General features: G+C 40.3%; 1 protein-coding gene across 4 annotated transcripts in view; it reads right to left on the minus strand.

Moving 5' to 3' along the window:
- LOC126341609 (uncharacterized) overlaps positions 1–21,741 on the minus strand; it is a 142,661-nt gene that overhangs the window by 77,958 nt on the left and 42,962 nt on the right. For all 4 annotated transcript variants that reach the window (XM_050001786.1, XM_050001788.1, XM_050001787.1 and 1 more), the window contains one exon: positions 9,320–9,708. In XM_050001786.1, coding sequence (XP_049857743.1) covers positions 9,320–9,708 — 389 coding nt within the window. The remainder of the gene's footprint in view (positions 1–9,319; positions 9,709–21,741) is intronic.

Below are 21,741 nucleotides of genomic sequence, written 5' to 3' on the forward strand. Positions count from 1 at the left end.
GTAATGTCAATAATTAATCAAAAGTGTTGAGTCATTCAGACGGTGATTATATCGTTATGTTGAATATTAAGGTTGTCATTCTGACATTATAGTTGTGAATGTTCACCGGCTATTCAGGCCTGGAGTTTAAAAAAATTTATTGTATTATATATATATATATATATATATATATATATATATATATATATATATATGTTGTATACGTGGAAGAACCCTGGAGATACTAAAAGGTATCAGATAGATTATATAATGGTAAGACAGAGATTTAGGAACCAGGTTTTAAGTTGTAAGACATTTCCAGGGGCAGATGTGGACTCGGAACACAATCTATTGGTTATGACCTGTAGATTAAAACTGAAGAAACTGCAAAAATGTGGGAAATTAAGGAGATGGGACCTGGATAAACTGAAAGAACCAGAGGTTGTACAGAGTTTCAGGGAGAGCATAAGGGAACAATTGACAGGAATAGGGGAAAAAAATACAGTAGAAGAAGAATGGGTGGCTGTGAGGGATGTAGTAGTGAAGGCAGCAGAGGATAAAGTAGGTACAAAGACGAGAGCTGCTAGAAATCCTTGGGTAACAGAAGAAATATTGAATTTAATTGATGAAAGGAGAAAATATAAAAATGCAGTAAATGAAGCAGGCAAAAAGGAATACAAACGTCTCAAAAATGAGATCGACAGGAAGTGCAAAATGGCTAAGCAGGGATGGCTAGAGGACAAATTAAGGATGTAAAGGGTTATCTCACTAGGGGTAGGATGGATACTGCCTACAGAAAAATTAAAGATACCTTTGGAGAAAAGAGAACGACTTGTCTGATTAGAAGGGAAGGCAGAAAGGTGGAAGAAGTATATAGAAGGTTTATACAAGGGCGATGTACTTGAGGACAATATTATGGAAATGGAAGAGGATGTAGATGAAGACGAAATGGGAGATACGATACTGCGTGAAAAGTTTGACAGAGCACTGAATGACCTGAGTCGAAACAAGGCGCCCGGAGTAGACAACATTCCATTAGAACTACTGACGGCCTTGGGAGAGCCAGTCATGATAAAACTCTACCAGCTGGTGAGCAAGATGTATGAGACAGGCGAAATACCCTCAGACTTCAAGAAGAATATAACAATTCCATTCCCAAAGAGAGCAGGTGTTGACAGATGTGAAAATTACCTAACTATCAGTTTAATAAGTCACAGCTGCAAAATACTAACGCGAATTCTTTACAGACGAATGGAAAAACAGACGAATGGAAAAAAACGATTCCGTCGAAATGTTGGAACACGTGAGGCAATACTGACCTTACGACTTATCTTAGAAGAAAGATTAAGAAAAGGCAAACCTACGTTTCTAGCATTTGTAGACTTAGAGAAAGCTTTTGACAATGTTGACTGGAATACTCTTTTTCAAATTCTAAAGGTGGCAGGGGTAAAATACAGGGAGCGAAAGGCTGTTTACAATTTGTACAGAAACCAGATGGCAGTCACAAAAGTCGAGGGGCATGAAAGGGAAGCAGTGGTTGGGAAAGGAGTGAGACAGGGTTGTAGCCTCTCCCCGATGTTATTCAATCTGTATATTGAGCAAACAGTAAAGGAAACAAAAGAAAAATTTGGAGTAGGTATTAAAATTCATGGAGACGAAGTAAAAACTTTGAGGTTCGCCGATGACATTGTAATTCTGTCAGAGACGGCAAAGGACTTGGAAGAGCAGTTGAACGGAATGGACAGTGTCTTGAAAGGAGGATATAAGATGAACATTAACAAAAGCAAAACGAGGATAATGGAATGTAGTCAAATTAAATCGGGTGATGCTGAGGGAATTAGATTAGGAAATGAGACACTTAAAGTAGTAAAGGAGTTTTGCTATTTAGGAAGTAAAATAACTGATGATGGTCGAAGTAGAGAGGATATAAAATGTAGACTGGCAATGGCAAGGAAAGCGTTTCTGAAGAAGAGAAATTTGTTAACATCGAATATAGATTTATGTATCAGGAAGTCGTTTCTGAAAGTATTTGTTTGGAGTGTAGCCATGTATGGAAGTGAAACATGGACGATAACTAGTTTGGACAAGAAGAAAATAGAAGCTTTCGAAATGTGGTGCTACAGAAGAATACTGAAGATAAGGTGGATAGAGCACGTAACTAATGAGGAGGTATTGAATAGGATTGGGGAGAAGAGAAGTTTGTGGCACAACTTGGCTAGAAGAAGGGATCGGTTGGTAGGACATGTTTTGAGGCATCAAGGGATCACAAATTTAGCATTGGAGGGCAGCGTGGAGGGTAAAAATCGTAGAGGGAGACCGAGAGATGAGTACACTAAGCAGATTCAGAAGGATGTAGGTTGCAGTAGGTACTGGGAGATGAAGCAGCTTGCACAGGATAGAGTAGCATGGAGAGCTGCATCAAACCAGTCTCAGGACTGAAGACAACAACAACAAATATATATATATATATATATATATATATATATATATATATATATAGATATATATATATATATATATATATATATATATATATACGCCAGTGAACAAGTGTTTAATAAAATTAAATTGTGTTTGAAACTTCTACTTATTCCCCTACAACTGCGTTCTAATCCCACAAGACTATTAGATTTTCATCTCTCTTTATGAATTGTATTGCCCTTTCAATATCTTCATTTACTTTCTCTATCTCTTCATTTCGGCTTGTGATGTCAGCACTTTTAGCTGAACTATCGTAGTTGGTGTAGTTTTGCTGTCTATTATGATAAGAACAACCCTATAACTGAACTGTTCACAGTAACATATTCTCTGCCCCACCTTCCTATTCGAAACGGATCCTACTCCCGTTATACCATTTTCTGCTGCAGTTGATATTACCCTATACTCATCTGACCAGACATCCTTGTCTTATTTCCATTTCATTTCAGTGGAGCTTAACAGACTTTAAGGATGGAGTTGGTTGGTGCTACAGGTTTATAATGCGTCGTGGACTTATCATGCGAACCAAAACAAAAATATCTCCGAAAATACCGTAAGAGTATGAAGAGAAAATATTGTTTTTCCATCGCTTTATTATTCAATATCGAAAGAAAATCAGTGCGGAACTAAATAGCGAATATGGACAGACGAAACTCTTCTGACATTTGCTGTCCAGAGTAACAAAGCTGCTGCCATGAAAGATGATAAACTGGACATGAACAAATGCAGTCACTGTTGCCCTTGCATGTTGTGTTGACGGTACTAAACTTATTCCAATCATCATTTTCAAGCGCAAAATATTGGAAAAACCTTCTGAAATATCACCGGGTGGTGTCGTTCACGTACATGACAAGGGCTGAATGGGCGAGTTTGATATGAAACTATGAATTAACAGAGTGTGGTAGAGGAGGAATGGTGCTTTATTGAAAAAGAGTTCTCTTCTTGTGCTTGATCAATTTAATAGTCATTTGAAATATGCTGTGAAATAGAAATTGAGATAGGGAAATAGAGAGTTTTCTATTAATTCCTAGAGGTCCTACTTCACAATTGCAACCTCTTGGGGTCACGATAAATATACCATTTAAATTATATACGAGAGAGAAATCGAACAAATCGATGATGGATGAAACCAAACATGAATTCACGCCGAAACGGGCCTTTAAAACGATCTGCAAATAGACAAGTGAGCCAGTGGATAAAACAGTCGTGGTCTAGAGCGAGAGAAGACTGTATTAAATCTTCCAAGAAGTGTGGCGTAAGTAACGCCGATGGCGGTGAATGTCGTCTTGTATATGAAGACGACAACGATGACGACGAATAGGAAGAAGAAGAAGAAAGTGACGATTTTCAGGGAATTTAAATAAAAGTTGAGTTTTATAAACTAAGAAATTTTTTCACCTGGGTTGCAGTCTAATAGTAACAATGGTAAAAATGTTATTTTTTTAAAAAACTCCTCAAAACTTCAAGTGCGTCTTACAGTCCGTAACGTCTTATACTAAACTAAACTCCGTCCGAACAGGCCTTGAGAGGCCGAACGGTACCGGTCGGCCGCCGTGTCATCCTCAGCCAACAGGCGTCACTGGATGCGGGTATGGAGGGGCATGTGGTCAGCACACCGCACTCCCTGCCGTATATCAGTTCACGAGACCGGAGCCGCTACCACTCAATCAAGTAGCGCCCAGTTTGCCTCACAAGGGCTGAATCAGCACTCCCTAAATAAAGGTGCTGGCTGAGTGCACCCTGCTTGCCAACAGTGCTCGGCAGAGCGAATGGTCACCCATCCAAGTGCTAGCCCAGCCCGACAGCGGTTAACTTCGGTGATCTGACGGGAACTGGTGTTAACCACTGCGGTACGGCCGTTGGCCGCAAACACCCAGTCTCTGGGTGGACAAAATCTCCAACCCAGCCGGGAATGCCAGCGCGCTGCCCACTCAGCTACGGCGGCGGACGAAACGTCTTATAATCTGTAAAATACGGTATATTCCCATCAGGCGTTTGCTCCTTTTTTAGCTGAATGGCCGCATAGAAGTGTAGCAAATATTGCAGTGAAACATACGTAAGAAATCCACCAATACACTGCCAAGCTTTATGCAAAGAGAATCTCCTAAAATTTGCACCAAAAATAATGCGCTATGGAAAGTGCTATTGACGTGCGGTTTTCACAATGAATTAGTAGTTAGGTGCTCGTACTGTTAGCTAATAAACAGATTGTAATAATATTTAGAAAGTGTACTTTTCGTGCAGACATGCACTGTTTTAAATGAAACAGTACCTACTGACACTGACAAACTAAAAGAATAGTAAATTAAAATGTCAGCGCTGTTTGTTGCAGGAGTCTAGTACGGGTCGTTCACGAGGTATCGTATTTCGAAAAGTTTCGACACCGACACTTATTTGCGCCATTCAACTTGCATAGTTGCTAGATACGATGTTCTTATGTTTCCTTACAGTGTGCTTGTGTGTTCCTTGACTGCCTTGCAACTTGCTGGTTGGTTAGTGCGTCAGTCCAAACAGTAGGTCGTGAATGGACGATACGATTTACTGAGCAAAAAAAGTCAACATGCTCCTGGTGTATGGAGAGTGCACGAAGAATGCAGTTTGTTCTTGTACAGTGGATACAGTAAGATATCTCAATAGACGTCAACCATCTTCTACAGTGGATGCAGTAAGATATCTCAATAGAAGGAAACAAGTGACGACAGAAGAGAGATAAATTAATGTTTTTGCTGCTGTTGATCCACACGTCAACTCCTGCGCAATGGCACGAGAAATTGGCGTGAGTCAGGCAGGTGTCCTACGCTTTTTATGAGAATCGTGTTAACTTCTGTTCATGGGCATCAGAAAGGATACTCCACATTGGTCTTGTTTAGTGATAAAGTCACATCTACCAACCACAGCCAGGTAAACCACCGAAATATGCACCATTGGTCAGTTAACAATCGCCGTTGGCTTCCTCAGACGGAACGTCAGCGCCCATGGAGTGTAAATGTGTGGTGTGGGATAGTGAGCTACCACTCATGGGCCCGTTTTCCTTAGAAGGAACACTGAAGTATCGCAACGTCCTAACAGACCACCTCCAAGGATGCTAGAAAACATTCCTCTGCAGACTAGGAGGAACCTGTGGCTCACGAAATATTACAGCACGTCTTCGAGAATTGTTTCCAAATCGTTGGAGTGGACGGAGAGGATCTGTACCTTGACCGTTCCACTGCCCGGGTTTGACGCCTGTAGACTTTTTTCTGTGGGGAAAACTCAAAGGCGCTGTCTACGAGGGCATGCCAGCTACGCCCGATGATATTCAACGACGTATTACTGCAAACCTGCTGGGACCTGCGCTGAAATACTATAGTTCAATTCTTTTAATAACTTGGCGACTCGCGCATGCCCGCCCAGACGCGGGAGACTGCTGCGTTGCCAGTTGTAAACGACGCTCGCGCCAAAAGAAGCAGCGCCATAGCATAGTGTAGTTCGCAAACTTACGTTTATGGGGGAGCGTGTAGTTTATGAAGTAAAGCCACCACGGCCGCTTTAACCCTTTCGCTGCTACAGGGACGTGCTCCCTGCGTTCCGCGCTGTGCGCGATTTTATCACTGCACTGCTCGACTGTGCTGACACATGGTGTTCCGACTGCTTTGACACCACACTTATCATTCGATTTCACAAAAACTATTTGACCCAAAAATTTGATTTTTACCCATCTTCTTGACTGATACCTTCCCCCCATTAATGACTTAATTTTATTTCGGTGTTCAACGCAGTTGTTGTGCAGTATTAAATGGAGTAAACCACTTCACGAAATTTTGAAGAGTTTGCAGAGGTAAAAGTCCATAGCGCATACTTTCTGTATGGTCGATTTTAGTTACCACAATGTTGAGAATGAAATGCGGAGAAGATACCTAAATTTCATATAAAATTTACTGTACAACAATATCTCATTTAATTTAAGTACCAGATAGGTGTCGTATGTAACATTGGGAAATATTCCACCTTTAGCGACTGTAGTAAAACTTTTACTTATACTATGGTCATTTCGCTTATTTCTAAAACGTTCTGATTAAAACAACGTTGGCGAAGTACACAAAACTGAATTGTGGACGTAATAAAACATAGAAACTAAAATAAAATATATTACCAATGAGGCGCAATGCGCAAACAATTTGTGTTTGTCATAATGGACAGCAAATACTTGCCAAAACATAGATTAGTCGACGAAAACATTGAATATGATGTTGCCAAAGCAGCGAAGCAAATAATTGCGTCAGACAATCAAGTAGCTCGGCAACGTGCGAGCCGAAATTCTGCTCTAAATAATACTTTTAATACTGTCGCAAAAGAATATATCTCAATGTGAGTAGTAAAACAGCGACTGCGGAAGAGAAGATATACAAACAAAACAGATCACATGAATATGGTATGTGTGCCTTTTCACGGTTTTTAATTTCTGTGAAACGAAATATTGGAGGACACAATTAGAAAAACCGAAAACTTATTATGATTATAATGAAGAGACAAAGCACTAGAAATTTCAAAAAATTTCATTCAAACGAATAAAATTCATGAAGTAAGACACTTCCATATTGTTTATAAATAAAGAAAATAACGAGGACTGAACAAGATTTGAACTCACGATTCTTTCGATTAGTAGCCAAACACCTTAACCACTACACTAACACGGCTCGTTGTTTAATACGCTTCATGGAGGACTCTAAAATACCACGCGCAATACCAACAAAAAATGGCTCTGAGCACTATGGGACTCAACTGCTCTGGTCATTAGTCCCCTAGAACTTAGAACTACTTAAACCTAACTAACCTAAGGACATCACACACATCCATGCCCGAGACAGGATTCGAACCTGCGACCGTAGCAGTCGCACGGTTCCGGACTGCGCGCCTAGAACCGCGAGACCACCGCGGCCGGCGCGATACCAACAAACGCTATTGCTATGACTATAAATTATTCACGTTTCGTCGAAGTACAATAGGAAATAAACAATCACTGCTGTTCTTTATTGCGAAAAAGTGGTTACTGAGAATGATACGAACATCTTTCCTTGCTATCGCCTGAATTAGGAGGATTATTGCTTGTTTGGTTTTAGTAATTAATAAAATATGAAGCAATTGGTATAAAGAATGCTTTTTCCAAACTTTGTATAAAAGAAAGTCTGCTATCAAAACATTGCTTTTGTTCAATTATTTTATTTATGACTGAACATTTCTAAAATTAAAGACACTCGTCCGTGCTCTGCACTGCAGCTGAGCTCTGGCAATGTCGTTCTCTGTTCATTGGTTGACTGTGTTTTGTGACGTTAGATCCTGTAACAAACACCACTGACATTCTAATTTATTCTACTTTTAGTTTGTTAACGTCAATAAGGTTGTTCCATTTAAAACACTGGATGTTTACGTGAAAAGTACACTTTCTAAGGTCGGCCGCAGTGGCCGAGCGATTCTAGTCGCTTCAGTCCGGAACCGCGCGACTGCTACGGTCGAATGTTCGAATCCTGCATCGGGTGTGTATATGTGTGATGTCCTTAGGTTAGTTCTAAGTTCTAGGGGACTGATGACCTCAGATGTAAGTTCCATAGTGCTTAGAGTCATTAGAACCATTTGAACACTTTCTAAGTATTATTGCAATATGTTTATGGGCTAACAATAGGAGCCCTTGACTACCAATCCAGTCTGTGAAAACCACACATTAATAGCACTTTCCATCTGCGCGATATTTGCGATGCAAGTTTTAGGTAATTCACCATGTATACAAACAACGGTGGCACCTTCTCAAATGGCTCTCTTCTCAGTGTTTTAAAAATATTTTTGACTTAGTGCTCTGCTACAGTTCATTTCATGAACCGCTTTTCATGAAATGTTATCTCCAAGGTCCTTTTGACAGGTTGAAAGTTGCTGGTCCTGGGTTATGCATCCATCCCGCTGAGAGAACTGTTCGTTTGTGACTGAAAAAACAGTAGCTGGGAAAACGTCAGACGACCTATACAGGACGCGTCATGCTTTAAACTGGAATACTGCTTCTCTCCTAGCGATTGTCGGTTAACGATATTTTGCTTCAACAAGCGTTCATCTGTGCGGTGCGGCTTAAATTAATGTTGAGCATTTTTGTCTGCTGAGTTTTCTACAGTCATTGAGCTACAGACGCTCAACTGTAGAACATCTCGCTCTGTAACGTACAGTGTTCCACTATCACATCCCATAGTGTTGCTGAAACAATCACAAAGACTATGGTGATAAAAGATTTGCGGCGTTAACCAGCCCCCACAAGAAGTGATAGATTTCCAGCGAAAAAAAGAAAAAAGAAAAATAACGGAGGACACTAGTATGATACACAGAAAGATTGGAGTTTAACAACCCGTTGACGTCATTAGAATGAGAAACAGCAATTTCGAGAGTTTTAGAGACAGATCGATGGCTCAACAGATGGAGGAATCAGGGAAGAAATCGTTCACTGCCTTACCAAAGAGCCATCTTGCATTCTCCTAAAGTAAACATGGAAAACCTAAATCTGCATGTGGATTTTACTTCTGTACCTTCCAAGTAGAATTCCAGTTGGCTCGTTTCATTACAGATAGAGCACAAAATCAGTCGTCGGAAAGGGAATGCACTGCAGCCTTGCTGAAAGAGCCAACCGAAAACTTCTATGAAATGGTTTAGATAATTCACATAAACCGAACATCAGAATTGGTATTAAAACTCAGGCTCTCCCGATTAAATGTACAGTGTCTTAACCATTGCTTCACTTCACTCGATAGGCAAGCCGTGAAATGATATTGACATGCAAATAAAAGTTCACTTCTTTACAACGATACTGTCTGCATAAACGACAAGCAACTTAAATTTTCTTACTTACCTCTGGCGTTACCTCGTCGTCCTCTGTCAGAGAACAAGCGTCATGATCCATAGCTGCCGTCACTTCATCTTCAGTATCTTCTTCTTCCGTGCCTTCTATACATGCGTGTTGCTCGAAATTTCCTCCTTCTGACAATGGCACAACAGTCTTGCTTTCAACTTCTTCTTGGTCCACATGGCTTCGAGTATCATCACAATCTCTCCCTATTTCACCATCGCCTTTGTCCTCCACTTCCTGCTGATTGTTCTGTTCTTCAACAGAATCGTTTCCTTCAATTATGTCATCATTGTTGTCTGCAAGAACAACGACAGCACTGCCAGTTCTGTCTTCAGAATCATCTTCAAACATTTTTTTGAAAGTTTCTTCTCCTGTTACTGAACAACTATTACCTAAAACAATACAGAAGAATCAGACAGAATCGAGAATGTATTGTTTCAGTTACTGAATATTTATGCGATAAATGTTGTAACAAAGCAAAAGAATGACCTCGGCGATACCACGATACCATACAGTAAATAAAGAGTCATAAGTTCGTCGCTGTCGATACAGTTATCCCAACAAGATGATGTGATTATAGTCACAACTCTCATTTCCCATTGTAAAGTTAACTATTTCGACCGCTGAGTCTCTTAAGTTATATCTTTTTGTGTGCGAAGGTGCGTTCACCACAGGCGTGAAACGAGTTGATCTATACAACTATCTGTTTGTCAGGTGCAATGAAAACGTGGTTTTTTAATAACTCACAATTAAATGCCGGCCGCTATTGAGCCAAGTGATTTAGTTAAGTCACTGACAGGATCAGTTTATCAATACAGCTTCAAATTTTGCACTAGGATTATTAAAATACTACTAATTCCTTCCTAAATTGGAGCTGTCCACAACTGAGTGTTCATCTTGACAGAGAACAATCGAGACTGGAGCCTACTGAGTTCCTTAGAATATGGACAGGCTATTGGTGTACTGAAATCGATCACAGCAAGCTTCGGTCGAAGTTAAGGATCCTGATCTTGGTCACCTGTGACAGTATGCTGTTCTAATAGCTGTTTATTTTTTGTGCGCCAAGGTTAAGATTTATTAACTACAGCAAATCCTCATGCAGCTCGCGTATGATACGGTAGTCGACGCACTGGGCGAGTTCATTAGATGGTCCGCAAGGAGGGGCCGATAATTGCTTTCCACCTTTCGTCCGGTCACCGATGACAGAATAGGGGCGCGCACGCTGCAGTTTTCCTCAAACGATTTTACAGAAACTATTCGGTCAAAAAATTTCATTTTTGCTTTACTTATAGCTTTATATGTCAGATTCATGATGATGTGCCCATCATTTCGTTGATGGTCATAGTTATTGTGATATCTTTGTGAAAGTACGATACTGTACGAAATTCGGAGAGATGTGCAATGAAAAATAGAGTTCGCTATGATTCCGCGTTTGGTCCACATTACATAATATGTTGTTGCGTATGAGATTTAGCTAATGTAATGACTTTACTTTAGACGTGGGTAGAGGTATCTATCTTTCACCAATGTCGAGAAAATTGATCTGATGTAGCACACAGATTTGCCATCGCACCACGCCAGCGATAAAGCCAAAGTGAAATATCCACAACATTCCTCATATTCCATAAACGGCTTCGGATATCGAAATTAAATTTTGGCAAATAATAGCAAGCAGAGAGGAGAGTATTTTACCATATCGTTATTATGTAAAACTTTATTGTCCCCGTGTTATTCCAATAAATACAGACTTTTTCAGTAAAAAAGTTTAAATTTTAAGGGTCGTTGATAGTAGGTGAAACGAGAAATGCTAATGGCTTTTGGACAGTGGTGGCTCATGAGTACACATTCCGGGTATTTACAAATTTGGAGATTCTGATAAATTTAAGAGTGTGAAATTAATAGCACCTGCAGTGTAACAGTTATGCTTATCAACAAGTTTATACAACTAGAGCCACTGCCAATTATAATAATAATAATAATATGCATAACTGTCTGACAAAAGAAAGATTTGTTTTTGTATAATTTTGTTGTTTTGTAAATAATTAAGAACAGTTTAGGGCAACAACGAAATAAAGTGTAAGGTTTCGTGACTCTCCATTTCGCATTTTTGCGTAAGTCGGAGTTTTCGTGCTTTTCCATTTTTTCAGTCAAATGTACAAGATCTCTAACAATGTATTAGTTCACGAATTTATTTCCGGGCTGAAAATCAGATATTCTTATGCTGCACCCACACAACAAACAACTTGTGCTAACTGTACGCTTCCTTGTTAAATGTTGCTTAGAGTCAAGCTGATTTGATTTCGTGACTCTCTCAATCAAAGCATCATTTCTTGGAGGCTCTAGTTCCTTTCCGGCTAACTTTTCCTGGCAATTTACTTTTCTGTTCCAGAATGAGATTTTCATTCAAGAGCGGAGTGTGCACCGATATGAAACTTCATGGAAGATTGAAGCTGTGTGCCGGACCGAGACTCGAACTCGGGACCGTCGCCTTTCGCAGGCTCTGCCAACTGAGCAATCCAAGCTCGACTCACGACCCATCCTCAAAGCTTTAATCTTCTGTTAGCATTTAAAATAGATATTCAACATAGTTTTTGTTTACGCTGCACACAAAAGCCAGTTCGTGCACAGTAAACAACCAACTCCAAACACAAAGTACCGTTTGTGTACTCAAGTAGCACTGTCTACCAACATAGTCATTGGACCAGGATACAAATGGGGGCTGTGACCCTTAAGGACCTAAAGCATTACATACCGCATTTACCACATTTAAGTGAATATTAGGATCAACAGATTTCAGAAGCATGAATAAATGATACAGTCTCACAATCGACGATGATGTGCTTTAGCCCCTTATCATTCTCAGCGCCTCAAATGGATTACTGTATGATAAAATTCATAACTTAATGTGCCCTAACTCTTTCAGAAATGGGTTTACTCTCAATACAACTTTAACATATACCGACGGCCGATCTAATTTTACTACAGTGTGTTATCATCTAGCATTCTAGCAGGATTTATGCCAGGCAAACGGGGATAAAAGTCTGACTCAGTGGCACAGACATGGTCTAGCTGTGCACATCGAGAACCGTGTACGTTGTTTATCTAATCCGTATGTATTTGTCCCATAAAGCAATTACTTTACGCGAGAGCGCATGTACAAAAGCTCCTTAAAACGTGCACAAATGAAGCACTACTCGCGATCCTGACGCCAAGTTTCATGGAATCTAGCGGAGCAGTAGCGCGGTAGATTTAAGTGCCGCATCTTTCAGATTTCAGCTCGTGAGTCATGTTTAACAGCATTCAAAGAAAAATAACCAATAAATCCGCAAGTTGTCGAAAGTTAGGGTGTTCGCACACTCTTACACAGCAGCCGCCACTGATTTTGGAACAACACATATGAAGAGATTACACTTTTTTTTTGTACCATTGATGTGCTTATTCATAAGAAACTGACTTTACTTTTCCTCAGTTCCTCACTTAATAAACTTAATAAACCACTGCCTCAGAATTCTCTCGCAATTGTGTATACACAAAATTATTAGTGAGGTTAAACGGTGTAAACTATGCTGTGGTTTGGCAAAAGAAGCAAATTTTGACACAGCACCCTGGGAAATGTGTAAGTTTTACTCATGACGCCACTCTTAAAGTTAAAAATGGTTAACAAGCCAGGCGAAAATAAATAGCTGCATTTTTGGTACAATTCTTTCTAGTTACTAATGAAAGCACAGGTGACAGTAGATCTTTTTGAATGATCTCCATACAACTGTGGACGTGGGAGACCCCATTTATTACTGAAAAAAACGTGAGTGTAGCTTCAGTTTAGAATGGCACTTTCCCCTCCAGCGCTCGGCATTTCCACTACAGCGTTCTGCGCGACCCCCCCCCCCCCCCCCCCCCCTCACTACCACTCTCCCCGCACTTCCCCAGTTGACCGCCCATCTAGCGGTAACAGCATTTTGCGTGCACTACACTCATTAAACTAAATCTGTTCCTAAATACGGATTTCTGATAATAAGTTTGTAATTACTATTGCACCCCAAAACTATATTTGACCTCAAGATCCTAAAAATGCAGTTGCTATAGCTAAAAATGAAATTACTGTTCCAATTATTCATGTGTGTGTACTCATATAAGGCCCTGGGCAGGGGGTCAACGGAACCATTATAATATGGTGTTAGCGGCTAGAGATGTAAGACATGTCCGAAGTAGAGCGATATAAAAAAAAGGAGAAATCAATGTCTTAAAGTTATATCTTTAGTTTTTTGTAACAGTAATCAATGATTTCCCTCAATAAAGAACTTATTTTATAATTGTCCAATCGCCAAGGATGATATGGTTCAAATGGCTCTGAGCACTATGGGACTCAACTGCTGTGGTCATCAGTCCCCTAGAACTTAGAACTACTTAAACCTAACTAACCTAAGGACATCACACACATCCATGCCCGAGGCAGGATTCGAACCTGCGACCGCAGCAGTCGCACGGTTCCGGACTGTGCGCCTAGAACCGCGAGACCACCGCGGCCGGCAAGGATGATATAATCCAATTACAGGCTACATAAAAAAGGTAATAGGGATTGTTGCAACACTGGAATTTTGCTCTTTTATTCTTGCTTCAACCTCCTCGCCTCATGGGAGGGGGGGGGGGGGGGGGGGGGGGGGGAATCTCACCAATAAACTTTGCTCTCTTCATCCACATGCTTCTAAAATACAGGTACCGCCACAAAATACTTAAAAAGGTGAAATGATAACACGTGTTTTTAGAATTATTACAGATAATTTTAGCTGTTGGTATTAAAAATCTAAATGTCGTGTGGCTACAGCGTCCCGTCGGGTAGACCATTCGCCGGGGCAAGTGTTTCAATTTGACGCCACTTTGGCGACTTGCGCGTCGATGGGGATGAAATGATGATGATAGGACAACAACACACCCAGTCCCTGAGCAGAGAAAATCTACGACCCAGTCGGGAATCGAACCCTGGCCCTTACGATTGACAGACTGTCGCGCTGACCACTTTTTTTTCATTTTGTTCGATATAATTCGTTGCATTTGTTCTGGGCGGACATCACAAGACGTCCCTTCAAGTCGATCTTTGATTCCTTGATTCAGTTTTTTTTTTTTTTATTACAGAGAGCATGCAGCCCTCTGACCGAACACGCTGGGCCACTCAGCTACCGGCAGAGAACAGTTGTTAGTATTAAAAAAAAGAACATTGTTGAAACGGAGGGCGAAGAAAAAACGTTTCAAATGGCTCTGAGTACTTTGGGGCTTAGCTTCTGAGGTCACCAGTCCCCTAGAACTTAGAACTACTTAAACCTAACTAACCTAAAGACATCACACACATCCATGCCCGACGAAGGATTCAAACCTGCGATCGTAGGGGCGAATAAAGAGAAAGATCTTATAAAGAAACACATCCACTGAAATTATCGCTGAAAGAAAACCACTGAACAAATAGGTACAATGTAGTTCAAGACTGTGCAAGAGACTCAGAGAAACTATATTCCTCACAGAGATAGTCTTTTCAGCAAGCAGTCCGTAATCTTCTGAAACATCAGTTTGAAGTCATATGCCTCTGCTTGAAGGATATTAAATGTTAGTCATGACCCAGTTGTAGGATGTTAATTTTATCCTCCACGTGAGATTTGCAAGCAAAAGACAGGACGCTTAGGACAAGACGACTTTTCTACGACACTATACTAGTTATGACGAGCTTTCGAATAGATCAGCGGTATGTTGGGATAAACTTTGGATAAAACTACAAGGACCTGGAAAAAAACTGAAGCCAGGACGAAGGACGTTTCAAAAACTCTATGAAAAACTCAGTTCTCTTAAGGACACTGCCATGTGCGACCTTACCTTGAAGTGAAAAGTGAATATCAACCAATACCGTGACTACAAGGTCCTCACGTGGCGAGGAAATGGGAGGATCCTGAAACAGCTTCTTCAGGAGCAAATTTATCTCCACTTCGAGAATATTTGCTTATATCCAGACTTAGGAAGGCAACTTTGCTAAAAAGGAATGGCGAGACCTTGACGGTGAAGAACGATTGCACGAATTTCGGGACTAATCCTGATAGCACTGAAAGTACGGAAAACATTTATCCAATAAAGTGAAAATTGAATAATGGAGGCATTTGAAAATTATAGGAGAGATGAAACGAAACTGTTCAAAACCACTGGTTAAGGGATTTTATTCATCTGCTGGAGTTCGATGGTCTTAATCTATCTAAAATACTGATCGCTTGACCATCTGTTGCCATCTTGAGCCGCGTACTCGATGCACTCTCGGCTTATCGTCCTACCTCAAGTTAAACGGTAAACTGCATGGGGTGAGCGTTACCTGTCTTACTTTCAGATCTATCGACCACCTACTAGACAATTAGTAGTATGGCATTATTCCTTTTGTGTTGGGTGCAGTACAGGTCAACGAATTTATAACTGCTGAGGTAAGTTCATCAGCTTCACCCTTCCGCTGACGGATGATCTATATTAACTGCATAAGAATCACTCTCTGCTAACATAACTTATTACATTTCTGTACATTCAGGCGCAGTATGTAGTCAGATGCCTAGAACTGTAGTAGGTAAGGAGACCAATGAGTAATATTTATTAATATGAATGTCATATGCACATTTAAATTTCATGGTTATTTGACTTTATTTGTTTCTTTAAGACAATAATTGATTTTGGTTAACGTCAGTGACTTGCTTACAACTCAAAGCAACGTCAGAGGTACACATTTGTGGTGCATTTTACAGCAGAATACAAGTCTACAAGAGACACGACATTATCAGAGTATACTGGTTGTGGTGTCAACGGCATCTTCGTCTATAGTACCCAGCATGCCGCGCGCCACTCGCAGCTACACCGGAGACGGCACATTTAAATCTCCCAGCAGTGAGCTACTGGGCGGGCTCGCACTTCCATCGCCCACTGTCTCCGGTTGGGGGCGCGGCGCGTACACTACACCATAAAATAATAAATTGACATAACCTTACGGCCTGCAAGCGCCCGAGATCATCGCCTCGTGTTTCTGTGTGTGACGTCATTCGCGCTCAAGTGTTCCAATGTTATTTGTTTTGTGCTCCAACGTTCGCGTGTGACAACTATCGTCTCTGTTTGTGTTCACGTGACTGCACAATTTTATCTTGGACTTTACACCCGTGAACGGCTCCGTGTATTTTACAAGTGTCTGCTCCGTCTTATGTATCCACCTTGTTTATTCTTTGTTTGTCTTCATTTGTATCTTTCGTTTTCTCTGTGGCCGAAGAGCGACGTACTGGGCCGCTGATGGCCTACCTATAACAGGTATAAAAATAACAATAAAGAAAAAAAAACTGCCTGCGACTCTGACTGGCCAGTTCGTCGTTTTAAACGGGCGCTCTCGGAGCTTCGCCCACATCTAACTGAAGGTACAGACTCATATCAACCTTAGTACAGAAGACTGCAGAGAGGAAAATATATCGACGTAGCTCGACGCAACTGACGAGGATAACACGACAAATTCCGCAACCCCATTTTCCAGAAACTTCGTTCAGTGGAAGAGGAGCCAAAATAAGCTAACGCGTGTCTCCGCTTGTCTGTAGACATTCACCCTTCTCTGAGAAAACGGGCGTCAAAGTTAGCGATATATTTTAGATGTCTCTTAACGTGAGGTATGCTCACGCCAGTTCGTAACATAGAGGTCAATATTGCGGCCTTTTGCGTCCCGTGTTCGAAATCTGATTCTTGTTTTCATTTATTTTATTTTATTCATTTTCCCCATGTCCGTAGAAGGTTACGACAAGACGTTTCTTATCACCTTAGAGGATGCAAGGGTGTCACATTAATTTCAAAATTACAGCTTGTTTAGCAATAAGTGTCATACGTTTATTAAATAATATATGTGTGGATGATATTCTCTGGGGTTGCAACCGTTTTAAATTCTCATAGTCTTATATGTAATTCTTATATCAGTTCCTAGTTATTATATTTCATTCTTGTGTTTATTCTTCAGGAAGACTTTGTGCATTTCCTAGGATGATGCTGATCGTAGAAACATTTCAAACATAGAAATTCCGAACACCACAAGCATCGCATAAGGACAGATCTTCCACAGAGCGACATTTCTTCGTATGAATCTCACTAGGGACAGAAACGTCGTTAAATTTGCTTAAGGTTTCACGCATTGGTAATAATTTTGCGGAAAATCACGCATAATGTATCATTTTTCCGAAACCTGGAGCTTGCAACCGATTATGAATGAAGATACACTACAGATTACAGGAATTTCACCGAAAACAATTTCAAATAACATTTCCATTCATTCATTTTTGAGATTCATATACCAGATATAAAATTGGTAGGGAAATAAAAACATCGTTATTTCAATTTGCATTAGAAACGTACATGTAATAATTTTCTATGGACGTGGGTGGATAACAAAAAAGAAAAATTATAATAGGATTTCGAACTCGGGGCGCAGAATTGAGAAGCTCCATTGTGCCACTTGGGTTAAACCGTTTACTCACTAAAAGGAACATAAAGAACCTCTAAAACTTCGAAGAAACAGCCGACTATCGACGGATAAGCTGAAGGACGCTCGCTTATTTTTACCCCTCTTCCACTGAGGGAAGTTCCTGGGAAATCGAATTATGGCACATTGCATGTTCTCCTACTAGGCATTACTACTTGTCAGAGACTTATCGGATTGCATCAGCATTTAAGTGATAATTTGTCTCTATCAAGAATATTGCATATAATTCAGTTCCAGAAAACGATCTTATGGCACTTAGAAGTTAACATCAAACTCAGTTCACAGATTTTAAATTTTATTTTTATTTTTTTATTTTTATACGGTGGCGGTAAGTTTGGTTACGAAACCACCGACAGGGGCGCGGCGCCACCAATGGAAGTTGCTGTATACAACGTAGGACCAGCCAGAAAAAGCATTTTGTCTGCTGCAATTTACCCATTGCCAACGAGTAGTATGTGTGCTAAGAGCGTCTCGTGGCAATGTTCACAAGACAGCATTAGATAACAGCAGCATAGTGAAGTGGTTCAAGAAATACGAAGAGGATCATTGTCAGCGCGATGAAATACGTTCAGGGTCATCAAGCATGTCAGAGCGTACACTGTACCGTAGAAGGTTCGTGATGCACAGGGTGCAGTTCTGCATTAATGTACAGAACTATACTGAAAATGACAATGTCGCAAGCAAATTAATCTTCAATGACCAGGTTATTTTTCATTCTTCGGGGGAAAGTTAGTCGATACAGCACGTGCATATGGGGAACAGGTAATCAACAAACGACAGTCGACACATCTGGGATTCTGAGAAAGTTGAAGTATTGTTTGTCGCGCGGAGTGGCCGCGCTGTTTGAGGCGTCACGTCACTGACTGCGCGGCCCTCCCGCCGGAGGTTCGAGTCCTCCCTCGGGCATGGGTGTGTGTGTTGTTCTTAGCATAAGTTGTTTTAAGTTAGTTTACGTAGTGTGTAAGCCTAGGGACCAATGGCCTAAGGAGTTTGGTCCCTTAGGAATTCACACACATTTTTGAACAACAAGACAGTCGTATATGGACCCTTCTTCTTCGCTGAGAGAATTGTCATTCGTTATCACGTGTGTCGACATTCTGCAATCTTTGTGGTTCATACCATAACTTGAAACTAATAGCAGGGGTTTCGGTTTTCAACAATACGGCACCCCTCAACATTTCCACAGTTGGGTACGAAACTACCTGAATTCGACGTTGCCACAATGCCGAGAAGACCGTATTGCAGCCGCTGACCATGCACTACTCAACTGGCCAAATCAGTAGCCGGACTTGACGCCTTGTAATTTTTTCTCGTTGCGTTACGTGAAGTATACCATTTACGTCCAACCTCAACCACGGAATCTGAAAGCCCTGTGACACTGGATTGTAGTAGCTTTTCCTGCCAACGCTTATGATAATGCTGGTCGGACGTGGGTACAATTGGACTTCCCGTTAGATGTGTGCCATATGATGAAGGGTGATATAGAATATTTATAAATTTTGTAAAAAAATTTGAGATGTTACCTTCCACATACTATATCATTTGCTACACAGCTCTTGGACATTTTTCTGTACCAATTCTTTAAATGTTTCATGGGCTTCATAGCTAGCCTGTACTGTAAGGGATATCCACCCAGATGTCCGCGAAAGTTTCAAACTAAAATATGGAGACTATGAGGTAATATTATCGTCTTATTAATGTCATCTTTATTGAGAGCAGTTGCCACAGAAAGACAATTGTTCATGCCTAAAGGCCACACTTTTACTGCATCAGTTGAAATTCCAAAAAGATGAAATTCGATGTGCCCTGTGCCACGTGTTAGCCGGAGATCAATCATAATGAAAGTACTTGAGACGTCATCGAGTGCCAACTTTTCCGTATTTTGCAGGAAATGTTGCTTCCTGTGAAATGACATCGGGTGCTGTCTATTTTCGAGAACGACGACGAAAATATATAACCAATTGACCGACTCACTGTTTTATGTGTCTGTGTAACAGTAAGTCACCACTGCAGATACAATGAGTGCATCAACGGACTAACTTGTATCGATATTATCACTACATTATCGAACAATATGAATGTAATCTATTAGTTACAGACTACAGTTATTGCAAGCCATCCGGAATGCTCTGATCTTCATACTTTCATTATAACTCAAGAAATAAAGATTTTCTCACGCACATTTTATTGACTTTTTTCCTTGTTTTGGAGTGAGTAATGTGTCCCAAAAGTTTGAAAATGTATTTATTAAGCACCCTGTAGTTCAAAAAGTATTATTTGAAGTTTATTTTTACATCGCCACTTTTGAGGACTGCTAGTCAATGGCACACACCAAATGTAATTTTTGTTGTTGTCCGTCAGTATTATCAGTATTATCTTAGCCGCTCTGACATTTTTCTATTCCTGCTTTTACTTTCCGATATCCCCGTAATAAAATTTGCGTATTAGTGAAAGTATCTTTCTTGATATTTCCTATCTTCATACCTCAATTTGGGAATAATTTGGCTGGACGTTCTCTGGAATTAACAGTGTGAAGATGTAAATTCGAATTATCAACATAAAAAACTGACATTAATAATCATATTAATTTTATGAAAACATGTATTTCGTGAATCTGATTGCTAGTGACATATGTACCGCACTTTCTTGGACACCAATACGATAGATGTTCACGTCTGGAATGTATTGAGTGAATAACTATCAATCCTTTGGAAAAGAATAGGTTTTATGTATCTCATGTAAATTGAGATTTTGAAGGAAACTTACTGACTCGGCTATACAATTACCCCCATTTCTTGGACGAATTTCTGCAGAAGCGCAATAGTTTCGCGTTTAAGATATTTTTCAGTGGTTTACACGAATGATTTCATTAAATCAACCCGGCTATTCAGAAAAAAGTGAAATACGATAGAATGTAATAACTGAACTTTGTATTCATATATTCACATTTCATTATTGAAAAAGGAAGAGATCTCTATATGTGCTTCATCGATCTTGAAAAGGCATTTGACAATATGGCTTGGGACAAGCTGGCGACTGTAATGAGAGAAAAGGGAGTGGACTGGAAAACCAGAAGACTTGTAAACTCATTATATCTGAACCAAAAAGCCTCAGTTACAGTGAGAGGAAAAAGTACAAACAGGATAGGACTAGCAAAAGGAATAAGGCACGGATGCTGTCTACCACCTACCCTTTTCAACCTCTACTTGTAAAATATGATTGATCAATGCTCATTACATGACAAAGGAGTACAAATTGGAGGAAGAAGAGTAGGGTGTTTGAGGTTTGATGATGACATGGTCCTTCAGGCCACGGGGAAAGAGAATTACAGGATTTAGTGGACACCAATGTAGCTAACGGAAAAAAATTATGGAATGAAAATTAACACAAAGGAAACAAAAGTACTGGCACTAGTAGGAAATAAAGAAGTAATAATTATGCTGAATGGAGAAATATTAGACCAGGTGCAAAATTTTAAGTATCTTGGAAGCAGGACAGACACCGACTGGGAGAGCAGCACAGAATTTTAAACAAGGATAGGAACGGCAAAAGAGGCATTTTATAAGAAAAGGAGAATTTTCTGCAGTAGTCTGGACAAAGAACTGAGGGAAATACTCATAAAATGTTTTGTATGGAGTGTTCTTCTGTGTGGCCCTGAAACACGGACTTTGAGGAAGAAAGACCAGAGAAAGGCTGGAGGCTTTTGAGATGAGGACATGGCGGAAGATGGAAAGAGTAAGCTGGATGGACAGAGTAAAAAACGAAGAAGTATTGACAAGAGTGGGAGAGAAAAGACAGTTACTATATGTAATAAAAAGAAGAAAAAAATTGGATTGGGCGTATATTAAGAATGAATGACGGACTGCTAAAAACAGTTTTAGTGGGTTATGTAGAAGGGAAAAGGAAG

This window comes from Schistocerca gregaria, chromosome 1 (assembly GCF_023897955.1).
Source record: "Schistocerca gregaria isolate iqSchGreg1 chromosome 1, iqSchGreg1.2, whole genome shotgun sequence".
NCBI lineage: Eukaryota > Metazoa > Arthropoda > Insecta > Orthoptera > Acrididae > Schistocerca > Schistocerca gregaria.